This window comes from Eumetopias jubatus, unplaced genomic scaffold (assembly GCF_037043125.1).
Source record: "Eumetopias jubatus isolate StellerSeaLion01/CBP00866 unplaced genomic scaffold, mEumJub1_p1.0 scaffold_10, whole genome shotgun sequence".
Lineage (NCBI taxonomy): Eukaryota > Metazoa > Chordata > Mammalia > Carnivora > Otariidae > Eumetopias > Eumetopias jubatus.
This window is the reverse complement of record NW_028274816.1, coordinates 76,243,746-76,256,796: the sequence shown is the minus strand read 5'-3', so window position 1 is coordinate 76,256,796 and position 13,051 is coordinate 76,243,746. Positions and strand designations below refer to the sequence as shown.

At 50.8% G+C, this 13,051-nt stretch overlaps 1 protein-coding gene across 3 annotated transcripts in view; it reads left to right on the top strand.

The window, feature by feature from the left end:
* The window catches only part of USP43 (ubiquitin specific peptidase 43), a 51,793-nt gene extending 39,871 nt beyond the window's left edge, over positions 1 to 11,922 (top strand). For all 3 annotated transcript variants that reach the window (XM_028125082.2, XM_028125081.2, XM_088027237.1), the window contains one exon: positions 10,850 to 11,922. In XM_028125082.2, the coding sequence (XP_027980883.2) occupies positions 10,850 to 11,922 (1,073 nt within the window). The remainder of the gene's footprint in view (positions 1 to 10,849) is intronic.
* Positions 11,923 to 13,051: the final 1,129 nt, after the last annotated feature.

Here is a 13,051-nt window from a genome sequence, read left to right as displayed (position 1 = left end):
TACTCCTCAGCTCTCTGAAAGTGCTGGTACTTCGCGGCTTTGGGTGTAAAGTGCCAGTCTTCTGTGACCGGCCCTCAGCTCCGCCCCTCCATCCCCCGCCCTCCAGCCACAGGTGCATTCCCTCTCAGCTCCCTAGAGCTTTCTGTCTAATGGGGAGCACGACATGTGAATGAATCAATGCAGATAATGACGTGATGAGAAGCAGGGATGAGGGGGAAGAGGTAGATCATCAGAGGGGCAAGTTTTCCAGGCAGGGGGCGCCCCACCCTGTTAGATGTCCCCATCACAGGGGGGCAGGGACAAGGGTGGGAGGCGAGGTGGAGGTCTGACAGTGGTTGTCCCGGCCAGAGAGCAAGGCTGGCACTCCAGCGCTGGGTAGGAGGCGGTCAGATTCTGGGTGCCTTGGAAGCTAGAGCTCACGGGATTTGCTGCGGGGGGGTGGGCATCAGGGTGGACTCTATGCTGAGCGTCTAACAAGGTGGCCAGGACTGCAGGTTCAAGTAAGGTCAGTTTTGGAGGGAAACCAAAACATTTTTCAACACGGTCATTTGGAGACTCCTGTAAGACATCCGAGTCGGGATGAGACATCCAAGTCGGGATGATAACCAAGGAGAGGGGGTAAATAGTTGAGAGCCGTCAGCACATGGATGGCATCGAAAGCCTAGGGAAACTGGGAAGACAGAAAAGTGGAGAGCCTGCCCCCAAGCCCTGCAGCTCCCCCCACATCAGGCGACTGAGCAGAGAGGCCAGCCAAGAAAGCAAGGTGCAGCAGCTGGGGAGGTAGCAGGAACACCAGCTACCTGTGGCTCACGGACGCACAAACGGACGCCCTTGCAGGAAGCCAGTGGCCCAGCAGTGTCACGCACTGTGAAGGGTGGGTGAGTGGCCATCGGGCTGGAGGGTCACCCCGGGGGGCCTGCCTCTGCATGCGCTTGGAGAGCACGGAAGCCGCGGTGACAGGTGGAGGAGACACCAGGCTGAAGACGGGCCAGTGGGTCACGGGCTTCCATCGAGAGCTGCCGGTAAAGACGCGGCCGCCGAGAAATGCCAAGATAGAACATGTTAGCTTCCAGATGAGCCAGTTAGGATTCAGATGATCCCCTCTCCAGAGGGAAAAGCGACAATAGGGCGGGAGAGCCAAGGGATACCTACAAAAGCAGAGTCCTTCTGGAAAAACTGCGAACGTGCCCGTGCATGCCTGTCGTTCAGGCTGTGTGTTCCTTCCCTCAGAAAGTGGCAACACGCTCTGGTTACTTACAGTTTCCATGTTTCCTATTAGCTCCTGAATTCGTTGCTAAAATAAGAGTTTTTTTTTTTTTAATGGAAGTATGACATATATACAGCAAAATGCATTCATCACAAATGTCTAATGAATTATCATAACGCATACACACTCCTATAACTATCACCCAGTGAAGACATAGAAATTTCCCGGCCCTCCCCTACCCCCTGGTGTCTCTCTCCAGCATCACTGTCTCCCTCCTTTCCAGAAGGGAGTGGTATTCCGACTTCTAACACCCTCAAACAACTGGGACACAAAAAGTTCTCTGCACAGATGTTTAAGTGTCCATGGGTGAGAGACAGACAGACAGACAGACGTTGTTGTTATCTGTTGGCTGTTGACTATGGTCCATAAAAACCAAAAGCAGGGATCTGGTAAAGAAAGAAAGCACGATGGGTGGGGGTGGGGAGAACCAGCTCCTTCCCTCCGTGGGTTCTGAAACTGATCTGAGGCTGACCTGGAAAAGGTTGGCTTGATCATCAAGGGAAGCACCTCGAGTTCCACATTGATGGATTCTTCAGTTATTTGGTGATTCCCCAGAAATCCCCGCAAGTTTGTGCAGAGCGCACAGGATGGGTCGGCTGTGTGGGATGTCCACTGATGTCCTTCCGTGGCATCTCCGCCCTGGCGGACTGCTCCACTTCGTCGTCAAAACCCCTCACGTTGTAAGAGGAGTTTACAGTTCATTTACACACTCTGTTGTGGGCTCTTACCAGCCGTCCGGCTTTGAACGTTTTTGTTCACGTCTGCATGTGTACGTCTGGGAGTGCGATCGCTGGGGCATCACCTGTGTGTTTGTTGCTCCGCCTTGACTTCTCTGTAGTTCGGGTTATCATTGTATCAAAGTGGCCCACACAGTCCCTTGTGTGTAGCAGGCTCTGGTTCCCATTTGCAAGCGAATAAACGTGCGAGTACAATCTTAAAGCTCCAGGTGGTTGTACAGCGTTGAATCCTACCCTCTGGTGGATAGTGCTTTAAGTATCACAGTTCGGTTCACTGTTTCTCAGGGTTTGGCATGTTGGGTCCCCATATTTCCCGATTAGACCTAATACTGATAGGAGTGCCCCTATGTTCATATGACATTTGTCAAATTCCCTTAGAATGCGTTTCTGTGGAGGCAAATGGTTTAATGCATTATGTTTTGACTCACCCAATCTGAGCATTCCTCTTCCCTCTCATGATGCACATTTAGGGGAGCCTCTGGCGAAGAGAAAAGGCATTCTTTCCCAAGCTTGTCCATCCCCATCAGCGTGAGCCCCGGGCGAGCTCAGAAACCCCTCCCGGTTCTGCCCAGTGGCGTGGGGCCTCGGGCCACTTCTCACTTCTCCCGGGGACAAATGCATTGCACACCCACCCCCTCACTCCCCTAGGGAGGCAACTTCAAAAGATGGCCCAACTTCTCAACATGGTACTCAGACAAGGGTCAGGCCCAGCGTTCGAGAACTCCCTAGAGAGACAGGCCTAGGGTAGCGGAGGGCAGTAATATTGAAGAATAGCCATATCTCAGCCAGTCGTCAGCATCTCCAGGAGGGTGAAATGAGAAAGCTGAGCCTTGGAAGTCACCAGTCACCAGCTCACCTCCTTGGAAAGGGGCAGGCTGCACATAGACACCCCTCCCCCCGCTCTCTCTGGCTGCCAGCATCTTGGCTCCATGCTCCTAGGTATAAATTCTAAAACCGAGTTTATTCCATGTGGCCTCAGCAAGAGCCTTGCTTCCAAAGAGAGCATCCCCCCCCTTGAGGTTTGACTGAAATGGTGGGATTTTGGAACCTGTTGAGACGGTTGAAAAAAAATCCAGCCTCATTTTTTTTATTTTCTGGCCTGGGCAAGCTCCTACTCCAGCATATAGGTTTCAGTGGTGGTTGGTACCACCCCCTGTCCCTGTGGGTTTGGGGGAGAATTTTGTCATCGTCAAAAGGAGTACTCCAGTTCTCTGGAGAGAGACATGGGCAGCTGGGGAGCTCCATCCTTCTGGTGGCTATGCTATTAGAATTCTAAAGGCATATTTTATTTTATTTTATTTTTTAAAGATTTTATTTATTTATTTGACAGAGAGATAGAGCCAGAGAGCACAAGCAGGGGGAAGTGGCAGAGGGAGAGGGAAAAGCAGGCTCCCCGCCGAGCAGGGAGCCCAATGCAGGACTTGATACCAGGGTCCCAGGATTATGTGACCAGAGCCGAAGGCCAACGCTTAACCCACCAAGCCGCCCAGGCACCCTAAAGGCATTTTAACCAACAGGACGGATCCAAGTTTTGTGGGGACTGCAACTTCTGTCACTGGGGACGCGTATAGGGAGAGGCTCCTCAAGAAGGAGGATATAAAAACACCTTACTTTTGCAGCTTTCATTGAGAAAAAGCAAGAGCCTGTGAAAACCAATGACTGTCCCCCCCCCACGACCCCCAATCCATAAAGGAGCCCTGGGACTTCATCTTTTCGGCAGACGTGCTGCTGATGGTAAATTTTCTCTGTGGTTTTTATTGGGCCTTAGAGGCTTTTGTTTTTCACTTTATCAGTGCTTTACCAGTTCCGGAGACTGTTATTTCTGGTTTTTATTTCCATTTTGAAGGTTATTCGGGACTTTCAAGCACTTACGATTTGGCACTTACAATTAAACTCCCTTTAATTCTCTCTAATTTTGTGGATTGTGATCCAAGAACGTGGTTTTTTTTGTGACCAAGTTAAGTACACGATTATTATTTTGTCAGGGGCGCCTGGGTGGCTCAGTCGTTAAGCGTCTGCCTTCGGCTCAGGTCATGATCCCAGGGTCCTGGGATCGAGCCGCCCCGCATCGGGCTCCCTGCTCAGTGGGGAGTCTGCTTCTCCCTCTCCCACTCCCCCTGTTTGTGTTCCCTCTCTTGCTGTGTCTCTCTCTGTCAAATAAATAAATAAAATCTTGAAAAACAAACGATTGTTATTTTCTCAGTGTTCTGGGTGTACACATGAAGTAACGCCTATTGTGTCTATTGGAGGGATATGAGCTTTGTGTTGTAACTATTAAATGGGGTGAGTTGATTTTTGGATTCAGTTGACTTCGTCTTTAAATTGACTTAACAAGGACTGCCTAGCTAGAAAGGTCTATTGCAACCTTCCTGTATGGCCGTATTTTTAATCAGGTATGCTGGGGACTTTAATCATTTCTGCTTTATATTATTTGCTGCCTTGTTAACAGGTATCTGTAAGCTGATGACTATTAGGTCTTCTTTATAAATTGTCTGTTCTCATTATAATGTGGCTCTTTATCTTGCTTAATGCTTTTCATCTTAAATTCTACTTTGTTAAGGGGGCGCCTGGGTGACTCAGTCGATTAAGGGTTGACTCTTGATTTTGGCTCAAGTCAGGATGTCACGTCCGGCTCCATGCTCAGGGGAGAGTCTGTTTTAGAGTCTCTCTCCTCCCCCTCTGTCCTTCCCTCTGCTCATGCTCTCTCTCTAAAATAATAAATAAATTCTAAAAAAGAAAATTCTGCCTTGTTCAAGATTAGTCACTTCACCCTGTCCCCCTTTTTGTTTGCATTTGCCTGGTATAATTTTGCTATTATCTTTTGCTTCATGAGTTTTTCCTTTAGGGTTAATTTTAAGTGGTTTCCAGTAAACACTGTTGCAGTTTTTTGTTGTTGTTGTTGTTACCTTTTTAATGTCAAAAATTGAGAGCCTATCTTAAAGGGGAGCATTCAGTCCATCCATATATATATATATATTTTCAGATTTTATTTATTTAACAGAGTGAGAGCGCACAAGCAGGGGGAGTGGCAGGCGGAGGGAGAGGGAAAAGCAGACTCCCCGCTGAGCAGAGAGCCTGATGCGGGGCTCCTGGATCATGACCTGAGCCCAAAGCAGATGCTTGACCCGCTGAGCCACCCAGGTGCCCCTGGTCCATTCATATTTATTGTAACAACCATAAGCTTGATTTTGTTTCATTTTTATTACTGTTTCTTTTTTCTTTTTGCCTTATTTTTGCTGAGTTGATCATGTTGCTCTTTGTTCCTGTTTTCCATTGTCTGGAAGTTCTGCCCTCCTTCTCCATCTTGTCAGTTGTCCCTTTATCCTTCGCAATGTGTACGATCAAGTGCATTTTCCTATTCTATGGCTATGAGAAGCCAGGTCATGTTATTCTGTGAGTCGTGGTATTTCACTCCCCGCAGTGAGATGAGACTAATAAGGCTTCCACGTCATTCCACCCCCCTCCAGAGTGAGTGCTTTGAAATGCTTGCACGTGCTTCCTCTGTTCTAGGAACCTCCCTCCTCCATTCCAATCCCCGGTTCTTAGATTCTCTGAGATGCTTCAGCCCTCTGTTTCAGGCTGTGAGCGCTGTACCTTTGCAGATCCCACACATGCTAACATCACTCTGTATTCCCCATCCTGAGACCATCTGCCCCCGAAGCGGGTATGTGGTACACGGGTGGCAGGCTCCGCTGAGCCACCGCATCTGTCTTCTTTCTCTCCCCCTCTGTCGTGAGGTCTGGGTCCTGAATCTTTAGTGTTTGGTCAGAGTTCTTTCCAGGGATGGGTGACACTCCCTCTTCCTTCTGTGGAGGCACAAATACTTTCTGTGACCGGGGCGTGAAGTCGCAGCTTGGCTGGCTGGAGGACTCCTGGATTTGAATTCTTCCCTCTCCACTGTCTCTAGATGTTTTCCCACGGTCCGCCGGGCCCCAGGGTTGCAGGTGAGCAGCCTTTTTTTTTTTTTCTTCCTTTTCTCTACGTGAGAATCGCTTGTTCTTTCTGGCTGGAAGCCTCTGAGAGTCTGTCGTTGACCTTGGAATTTAGAAATTCCCCCAGTATATGCCTAGGTCTGTGTTTCTGTTCATACACTACCTAGAACCCCCAGAGCCTGTCCGTCTGCAGACGCAGGCTTTTCTTTAGGGAAATTGTTCTTTTGTTTGTTTAATTATTGTCTGACTTTTCAAACTCCTGTTATTTGCCTGGCGGGTCCCCTGGATCCATTCTCCGGATCTTCTCGCTTTTCCCTGTGATTTCTCTTTGTCATTTTGCTCTAAGGCGTGAGATGCTGCTTTCCCTTTTTCTCTTTGGCCACTGAATTAAGTCTCAACAGTGACCCTTTGTGCCTTCCATGCATTTATTGCATCGTAAAACCTAGAAGACATTGCTTCAGACCTCTCTTGTTCTACACTTGAATCTCCCCGAGAGCTTCTCTTCTTCTTTTTTTTTTTTTAAGATTTTATTTATTTGACAGAGAGAGACACAGCGAGAGAGGGAACACAAGCAGGGGGAGCGGGAGAGGGAGAAGCAGGCTTCCCTGCGGAGCAGGGAGCTGGACACGGGGCTCGATCCCAGGACCCCGGGATCATGACCTGAGCCGAAGGCAGACGCTTAACGCCTGAGCCACCCAGGCGCCCCGAGCTTCTCTTTCTGTCTGTTCCTTCCAGTGGCTCTGTTTCATTAGGGCCCTGTTCTGATGGTTCTGTTGGTTCTTAGTCTCTGACTCCCAGACCCCCTTCTGTGTGTTGTTTCTTCTGTTCTGCCCGTTGGGGCTTCCCCTCCACGCCCTCCTGAGTGGAGGCGATTCTTGGAGTGATGGAAGGGGCTGGGGCCTTGGCCCCCGAGGCAGCCCTTTCCCCTTCGCCAGCCTTATGCTACTGGCTTGGCCTCAGAGGCGGACAAGGCTTGGCTCAGCCATGTAGCTTGTCCTTACCCTCTCGGGCACCAGAGGACAATCTGGGGATCAGACTTGCCCCAGGTTGCCCTCTGCAACCAGAGACAGAGATGTCTCCAAATACAGATGGGGGCTCACAAGATGAAGACCCCTAGGGGGGAGCCTTTTCTCCCTTGGGTACAGCCATGGTGGTCTCTTTGCTGCTGCCCTGACCCACCGGGCTCACTAGTGCCACAGGGCCTTCGCATGTGCTGCTCCCTCTGCCGGCAGGCTGGTTTCCCCCCCCAGTCTCCACATGGCTTCCTCTACCTTTCACTCAGGTCTGTCCTCACTCCTCAGTCACTGACCCTGCCGTACCCCCTCATTCTTTGTCATAACTCTCAGCACGATAGCAAATATTGTTGCTTTCTGGCAAACCTCTATGGAGACAGGCACTTTGTGTTTTCTCCACAGCTGTATCCCCAGCACTGAAAACCATCCTTGGCACCCAGCAGGCTCTCATTACGTGCCCGTTGAATGCGTCAGTGGGTGGCTGTAAGAGGCACAGTGAAAACCCTTGGACAGACCGAGACCAGTGGCCCAGGAGGCTGGTCCTGTTCCAGGCAGACTAAGCATGGCTTGGGCGGTGGGGGGGCCCTGCCCCTGCTCACAGCACACATTGTGAGGTCACACTGACGCCTGATTTCATTAGCCGAGGATACAAAGTCATGTAGGAACAGATGGGACGTTTCTCAGGGTAGCATCTGCCATTTCCAGAGCCACCGTGCGGGTGGGGCTGTGGGTGGGGGCCGTGCCCCCCAGCTGTCCGGCTGCCATCTGTGTTAGGAGGCCTTGCAGGACCTGGGAAGCCCATCATGCAGGCTCTGGGGCTTATATAACCTTCAGGAAGGCCTGAAGTACTTATGTCCTCCGTGGGGCTTAAGGCTCTAGGCACTTCCTGCTTCTCAAGCCAACTGAGCGTGAGCAAGGCCACCAATTCCAGGGCGGGAAGTAACCCTCGCTTGGGCATCTCTGAAGGCCACCTCTGCTTCTGGCTCCCGGCCTCCAGGACCCCACCCCCCACCCCCACCCCACCCCGCCCCGGGAGGAGCAGGGGGAACACCCTCCCCTCCCCTCCCCCGGAAGGGAGAGCTCCGTGAGCAGTAAGCACAGCATCAGCACGGGCTCTTTCTCATCCCTTCTGTCCGTACACCATGCCCACCATGCCTCCCCCCGCTGACGTCGGGAGAAAGGGGAGGAAGGGCTTGCGTGGTCATCTGCAGTCCCTATGCAAGGGAGCTGCGGGGGTGACACGGGCCGGGCCCCAGGCCTTTCATCCGGGAAGAGGGGACGCGCTGCCAAGGCACCTGCCAGGCTGCAGGCTGTGTCCTCTCGTTCTGAAAAGCTGAAAGTCACAGCTTTGTCCTCTGAATAAAAGCTTTGCTTTCTGCCCTGCCCAGAGTCGTGGATGAGAGGGGAGAAAAAAAAACAAAAAGCGTGCGTGCGTGCGTGCGTGCGTGTGTGTGTGTGTGTGTGTGTGTCTGAGACCCCAGCGCATTGCTTCTCCCCTGAGGGATAGGAACCTGATGGGGGAGTGATAGGGCCCATCGAAAGTAAAGCTGCAAAATATTTTGGGTGACGTTGTGTCTCTTACTGACTGATATAAGAAAATGCTTTAAGGACAACAATACCAAGTAGTGAAAAAAAATGATTAAAAACCACCAGAATGGGGGCGCCTGGGTGGCTCAGTCGGTTAAGCGTCTGCCTTCGGCTCGGGTCATGGTCCCGGGGTCCTGGGATCGAGCCCCGCATCAGGCTCCCTGCTCTGCGGGGACCCTGCTTCTCCCTCTCCCTCTGCCTGCCTGCTGTGCCTACTTGTGCTCTCTCTCTGTCAAATAAATAAATAAAATCTTTAAAAAAAAAACAAACAACAAAACACCACCAGAATGATCCGGGGCAGGTAAAATTCCCCAGGAACCTCTGAGATGTCAGACCTCTCAGGGCACCGGTGGGCATTGGGCTCTGCCTTCCCGTCACCTCTTCCCCGAGAGCCTGGCTGATGGTGCGCCCCACTTCCCCGGCTGGCACGCCCCGAGCTGTCACCCGTCCCCTGAGAGCCCCGGGTCCCTCTGCATCTAGCTCATCCCAGTTGGCTGTGCTGCTGACGGGTGTTTTATGGAGGAGGAGGAGGGTTGTTCTCATACTCACCAATGAGAGTGTCGTCTGTGGACGAAAGGCTGTGTGGCTGACATCGGGTCTTTGTCTAAATGCATGTGACTGTCCTTGCACTGTGTGGTTCGCGAGGGGGAGGGGTTTTTTCCCTCCGCAATGACAGGCATCTTACACATCAAGGCAGTATAATGGTACAGTGACTGATGACTGTGAGTTGCTTTTCTTTTTTGCTTTTATTATGTTAAAAATAACACATAACGAAATTTATAATTTTGACCGTTTTTTTTTTTTTTAAGATTTTATTTATTTGTCAGAGAGGGAGCGCACAAGCAGGGCGAGCGGCAGAGGGAGAAGCAGGCTTCCCGCTGAGCAGGGAGCCCGATGTGGGACTCGATCCCAGGACCCTGCAATCATGACCTGAGCCGAAGGCAGACGCTTAACGACTGAGCCACCCAGGCGCCCCATTTTGACCATTTTTAAGTGCACGTTTCAGTGGTGTTACGCTCGGTCATCACCACCATCCATCCCTGTAACTCTTTTCATCTTGTAAATCTGAAAGTCTCTGCCCATTTCACACTAACACCATGCTCTCCCCTTCCCTGAGCCCCTGGCCACCACCTCTACACTTCTGTCTCTCTGGTTTTGACCACTCTGAGCTCCTCATGCAGGGGAATCCTGCAGTATTTTGTCTTTTTGTGACTGGCTGTGGAGGTCGCTTGAGATTCCATATGAATTTCAGGATGGATTTTTCTATCTCTGCAAAAAAAAACCCCATTGGGATTTTGATAGGGATTGTGCTGAAGCTATAGATCAACCGCTTTGGGTAATGTCATTTTAGCAATATTAAGGCTTCCAATCCATGAACATGGGATATCTTTCCATTTCTGTCATCTTTAATTTCTTTCTTATTCATGTTTGTAGTGTTAAACAAGTCTTTCACCTCCTCAGTCAATTCCTAAGTATTTTATTCTTTTTGATGCCATCGTAAATGGAATTGTTTTCATGAATGTGTTACACAGCCGTGTTATGTGTATATTCCCTTTAGAAACGTTAAGATTTAGGAAAGAATTAAGAAAATCAGTCACACACAGCATCCCGTGGCCCCCTCGACATGTTGTCACTTTAGTGTCTATTGCTCCGTATTTGTTTGTACGTCTTCACATGCGTGCATCACACACACACGTGTATATATTTTTGCAGGTGGGATTACACTGTTTTTCTAGACTCTCTCATTTCACATTACATGTCAGAAATGTCTTTCCAACCATAGGCAGGTGTTGCGAAACACACAGTGGAGACATAAATGGCACAGCTCTGATAAAATTAAATGCACAATTTATTTTTTAGCCCAGGGTAGGATATCTGAGTTTCTTGGGTTTGAAAGATATAAGCACCTAATTTGGCTTGGAAAAGGAGGGGCTTTTGCTGAGCTTTCTGCTCCATGCAAATATTTAAATATAAATGAAAATGATGTTCCGCCTTAGGGCTAGATGCCTCTGAGACCAGGCCTTCTCAGGAGTCTGTGCTGTCTGGGCATGTAGCTCCCTTTTTTGACACTGGCTTGCCCTGTGGCTTTGAATATGTAAATGGATTTCGTGGGACAGAGGGTGCACACGTCGATGCTCCCGAGCTCTAGAACCTCAGCGTCCTGCTCGTTGCTGTGTCCTGGACGCCCAGCATGGTACTGCCTGATGCATCAGGGATGCTTGATCAATGTCTGTTAGATGACAGGCATCATTGTAGTCCCTCATTGCACCTGGAGGGATATTTGGGCACTGATGCTCTTGGTGTCTCTTTCAGGAGGGTTGGAGTCCAGGCCTCTGGTACGGGGTGTACGAGGCCGAAGCATCAGCATGAAGGAGCCAACCCCTTCCAGAGCCAAGCAGGGGGCCTTCAAGACCATGCCCCTCCGATGGTCTTTCAGACCCCGGGAGAAACCACTGGGTGCATCTGCCGAGCTGGTGGAGTATTTGGAGTCCAGGCGGAGACCCCGATCCACAAGCCAGTCCATCGTGCCACTGTTGACGGGCGCTGTTGGCGAGGACGTGGAGTCAGATGCCACCGGCTCTGCTAAGGGTGAAGGTGGTGGGCGAGCCACCGAGAGAGCACTGGCCGGAGTGCCCTGTCCCTCGGGCCACCCCAGCCACTGTGCCGCCCCTGGAGTCCCAGATGGTCTAAACGCAGCGAGGAAAGCCAAGGAGCATGCAAGTCAGGAGATCATGCTCCCCAAACAGTTTGACCTGCCCCTCGGCATGATGCCCTCAGCGGGGACTGACAGACGAGCTCGGCCTGAGGGCCAGAAGACGGCGAACTGGGAGGGAAGTGGCCCAGCAGGGAGCTGTGGCAGGGCACCCTCCCCCGCCAAGGAGCCTCTGGGTGCCGCGGCATTATCTAGAAACAGCGCAGACAAGCGCCAGAATACCTTAGCCAGGACGAGGGCCAGTGTGGAGGCCAGAGACCCTGAGACAGACAGACTCCCACAGGGGACCCTCACCCTTCTGAGATCTGTGTTTTGGAAGAAGGAGAACAAGCATGACAGGGCGGAGGTGGCCCTCCGGGCGTCCCCAGGGCCCCTGGTGAGCGGCAGGCTGAGCCTGGCTGTGGATGAGCACACCCGAGGCTCCTCTCCTTCCTTCCAGATCCGAGAGAGCCTGGCCAGGGCCCCTGCCAACCTCCAGGAGAGGGACATCTGGTCAGCCCCCAGCTCTCTCCGCCTCCCTCGCAAAGCCAGCAGGCCCACGAGGGCCAGTGCCCTGGGTCCGTCACAGAGGACGGTTCCCGGGGACCACACTCCTTTTGACACCTTGCCCAAGGTGAAATACCACACGCTTTCCTTAAGCCGGAAGAAAACGTTACCCGAGTCCAGTTTCTGATGGTGTGTGTTCAAGTCCTGCACGAGGCTGGCGATCCTCGAGACAGGGCAGCTGGAAGAAGCTTGTGTTGTGTCTGTGAGTGGGCTTTCTGGGAGCCAGTTGTCTTGTGGCCCCTGAAAATAAAATAAAATAACCATTTGTTTTTGGTCCCCACCCCTAGATCTTCAACACAGCATGTCCGAATACCTTCGTGTACCATTGGGTGCTTTTATACGTGTTGGCCACAAGATGGTGCTGTTGAGTCAACATTACCCTTTCAGGGCAAGAACGGATTTATTTCCCTAAATTCCTCAGCCTGAGTACCTACACTCAAGAGAGATTCGGATGCGGCCCAGCCTGACAGCATATAACTCTGCAGGGAAGCCTCGGAAATAAGAGTCTTCGACATCAAATCAGTTCTTGCCATTGCTTACCTTTCTCAAATCTCCAGTGCTTCTCCGGGATAACGCCTTCAAGATGCCAAAAAAACATGGTCGTGACCTTCAAGCAGGATTCTAGGAGAGATGGAACAGAAATGATTGAGAGTGTAGGAAGATATTTAATATATAGCAAAAGAATTACGTTACTGTTTTTCAAGGTATTTAAAAAAGAGAACTATTTTGATACTTAGGCATAGAGGAAGTTCTTTTTTAAAAAGAATTAAGTCTGAGATCTATGTACAATTTTAATAAAAGCCCATTGGTGAGCCATGCAAATGGCTGTCTGAGTGATTGACGTTAAACGACTGATCTTTTTTTTTTTTTCCCAAAAGATTTTATTCTTAAGTCATCTCTGCACCCAGTGCGAGACTCCAACGCCCAACCCTGAGATCAACAGTTGCCTGGGCCAGCCAGGCACGCCAACCAATGATCTTGTTCTGTTCCTGCTATGTTGGCGTGGCTCCTTGCTGTCGATATCAAAGTAGTGACTTGAGTTGTTTCTGACATTTTAAATAAAATGACTTTGCTCTTTTCTAAAGAAACAGGACTCCCCTCAGGTCTCTCTGTCTGGAGGGCTCGTACTTAACGACCCCCGAGAGTCTGAATCTGTCCCCATGCCCCAGTGGTCGACTGTCCTGTTGCCTCAAGCTTTGTTCGATCCTCAGTAGCTGTTCTGACAAATATCCTGTCACTTCTTACTGGGAAGCTGC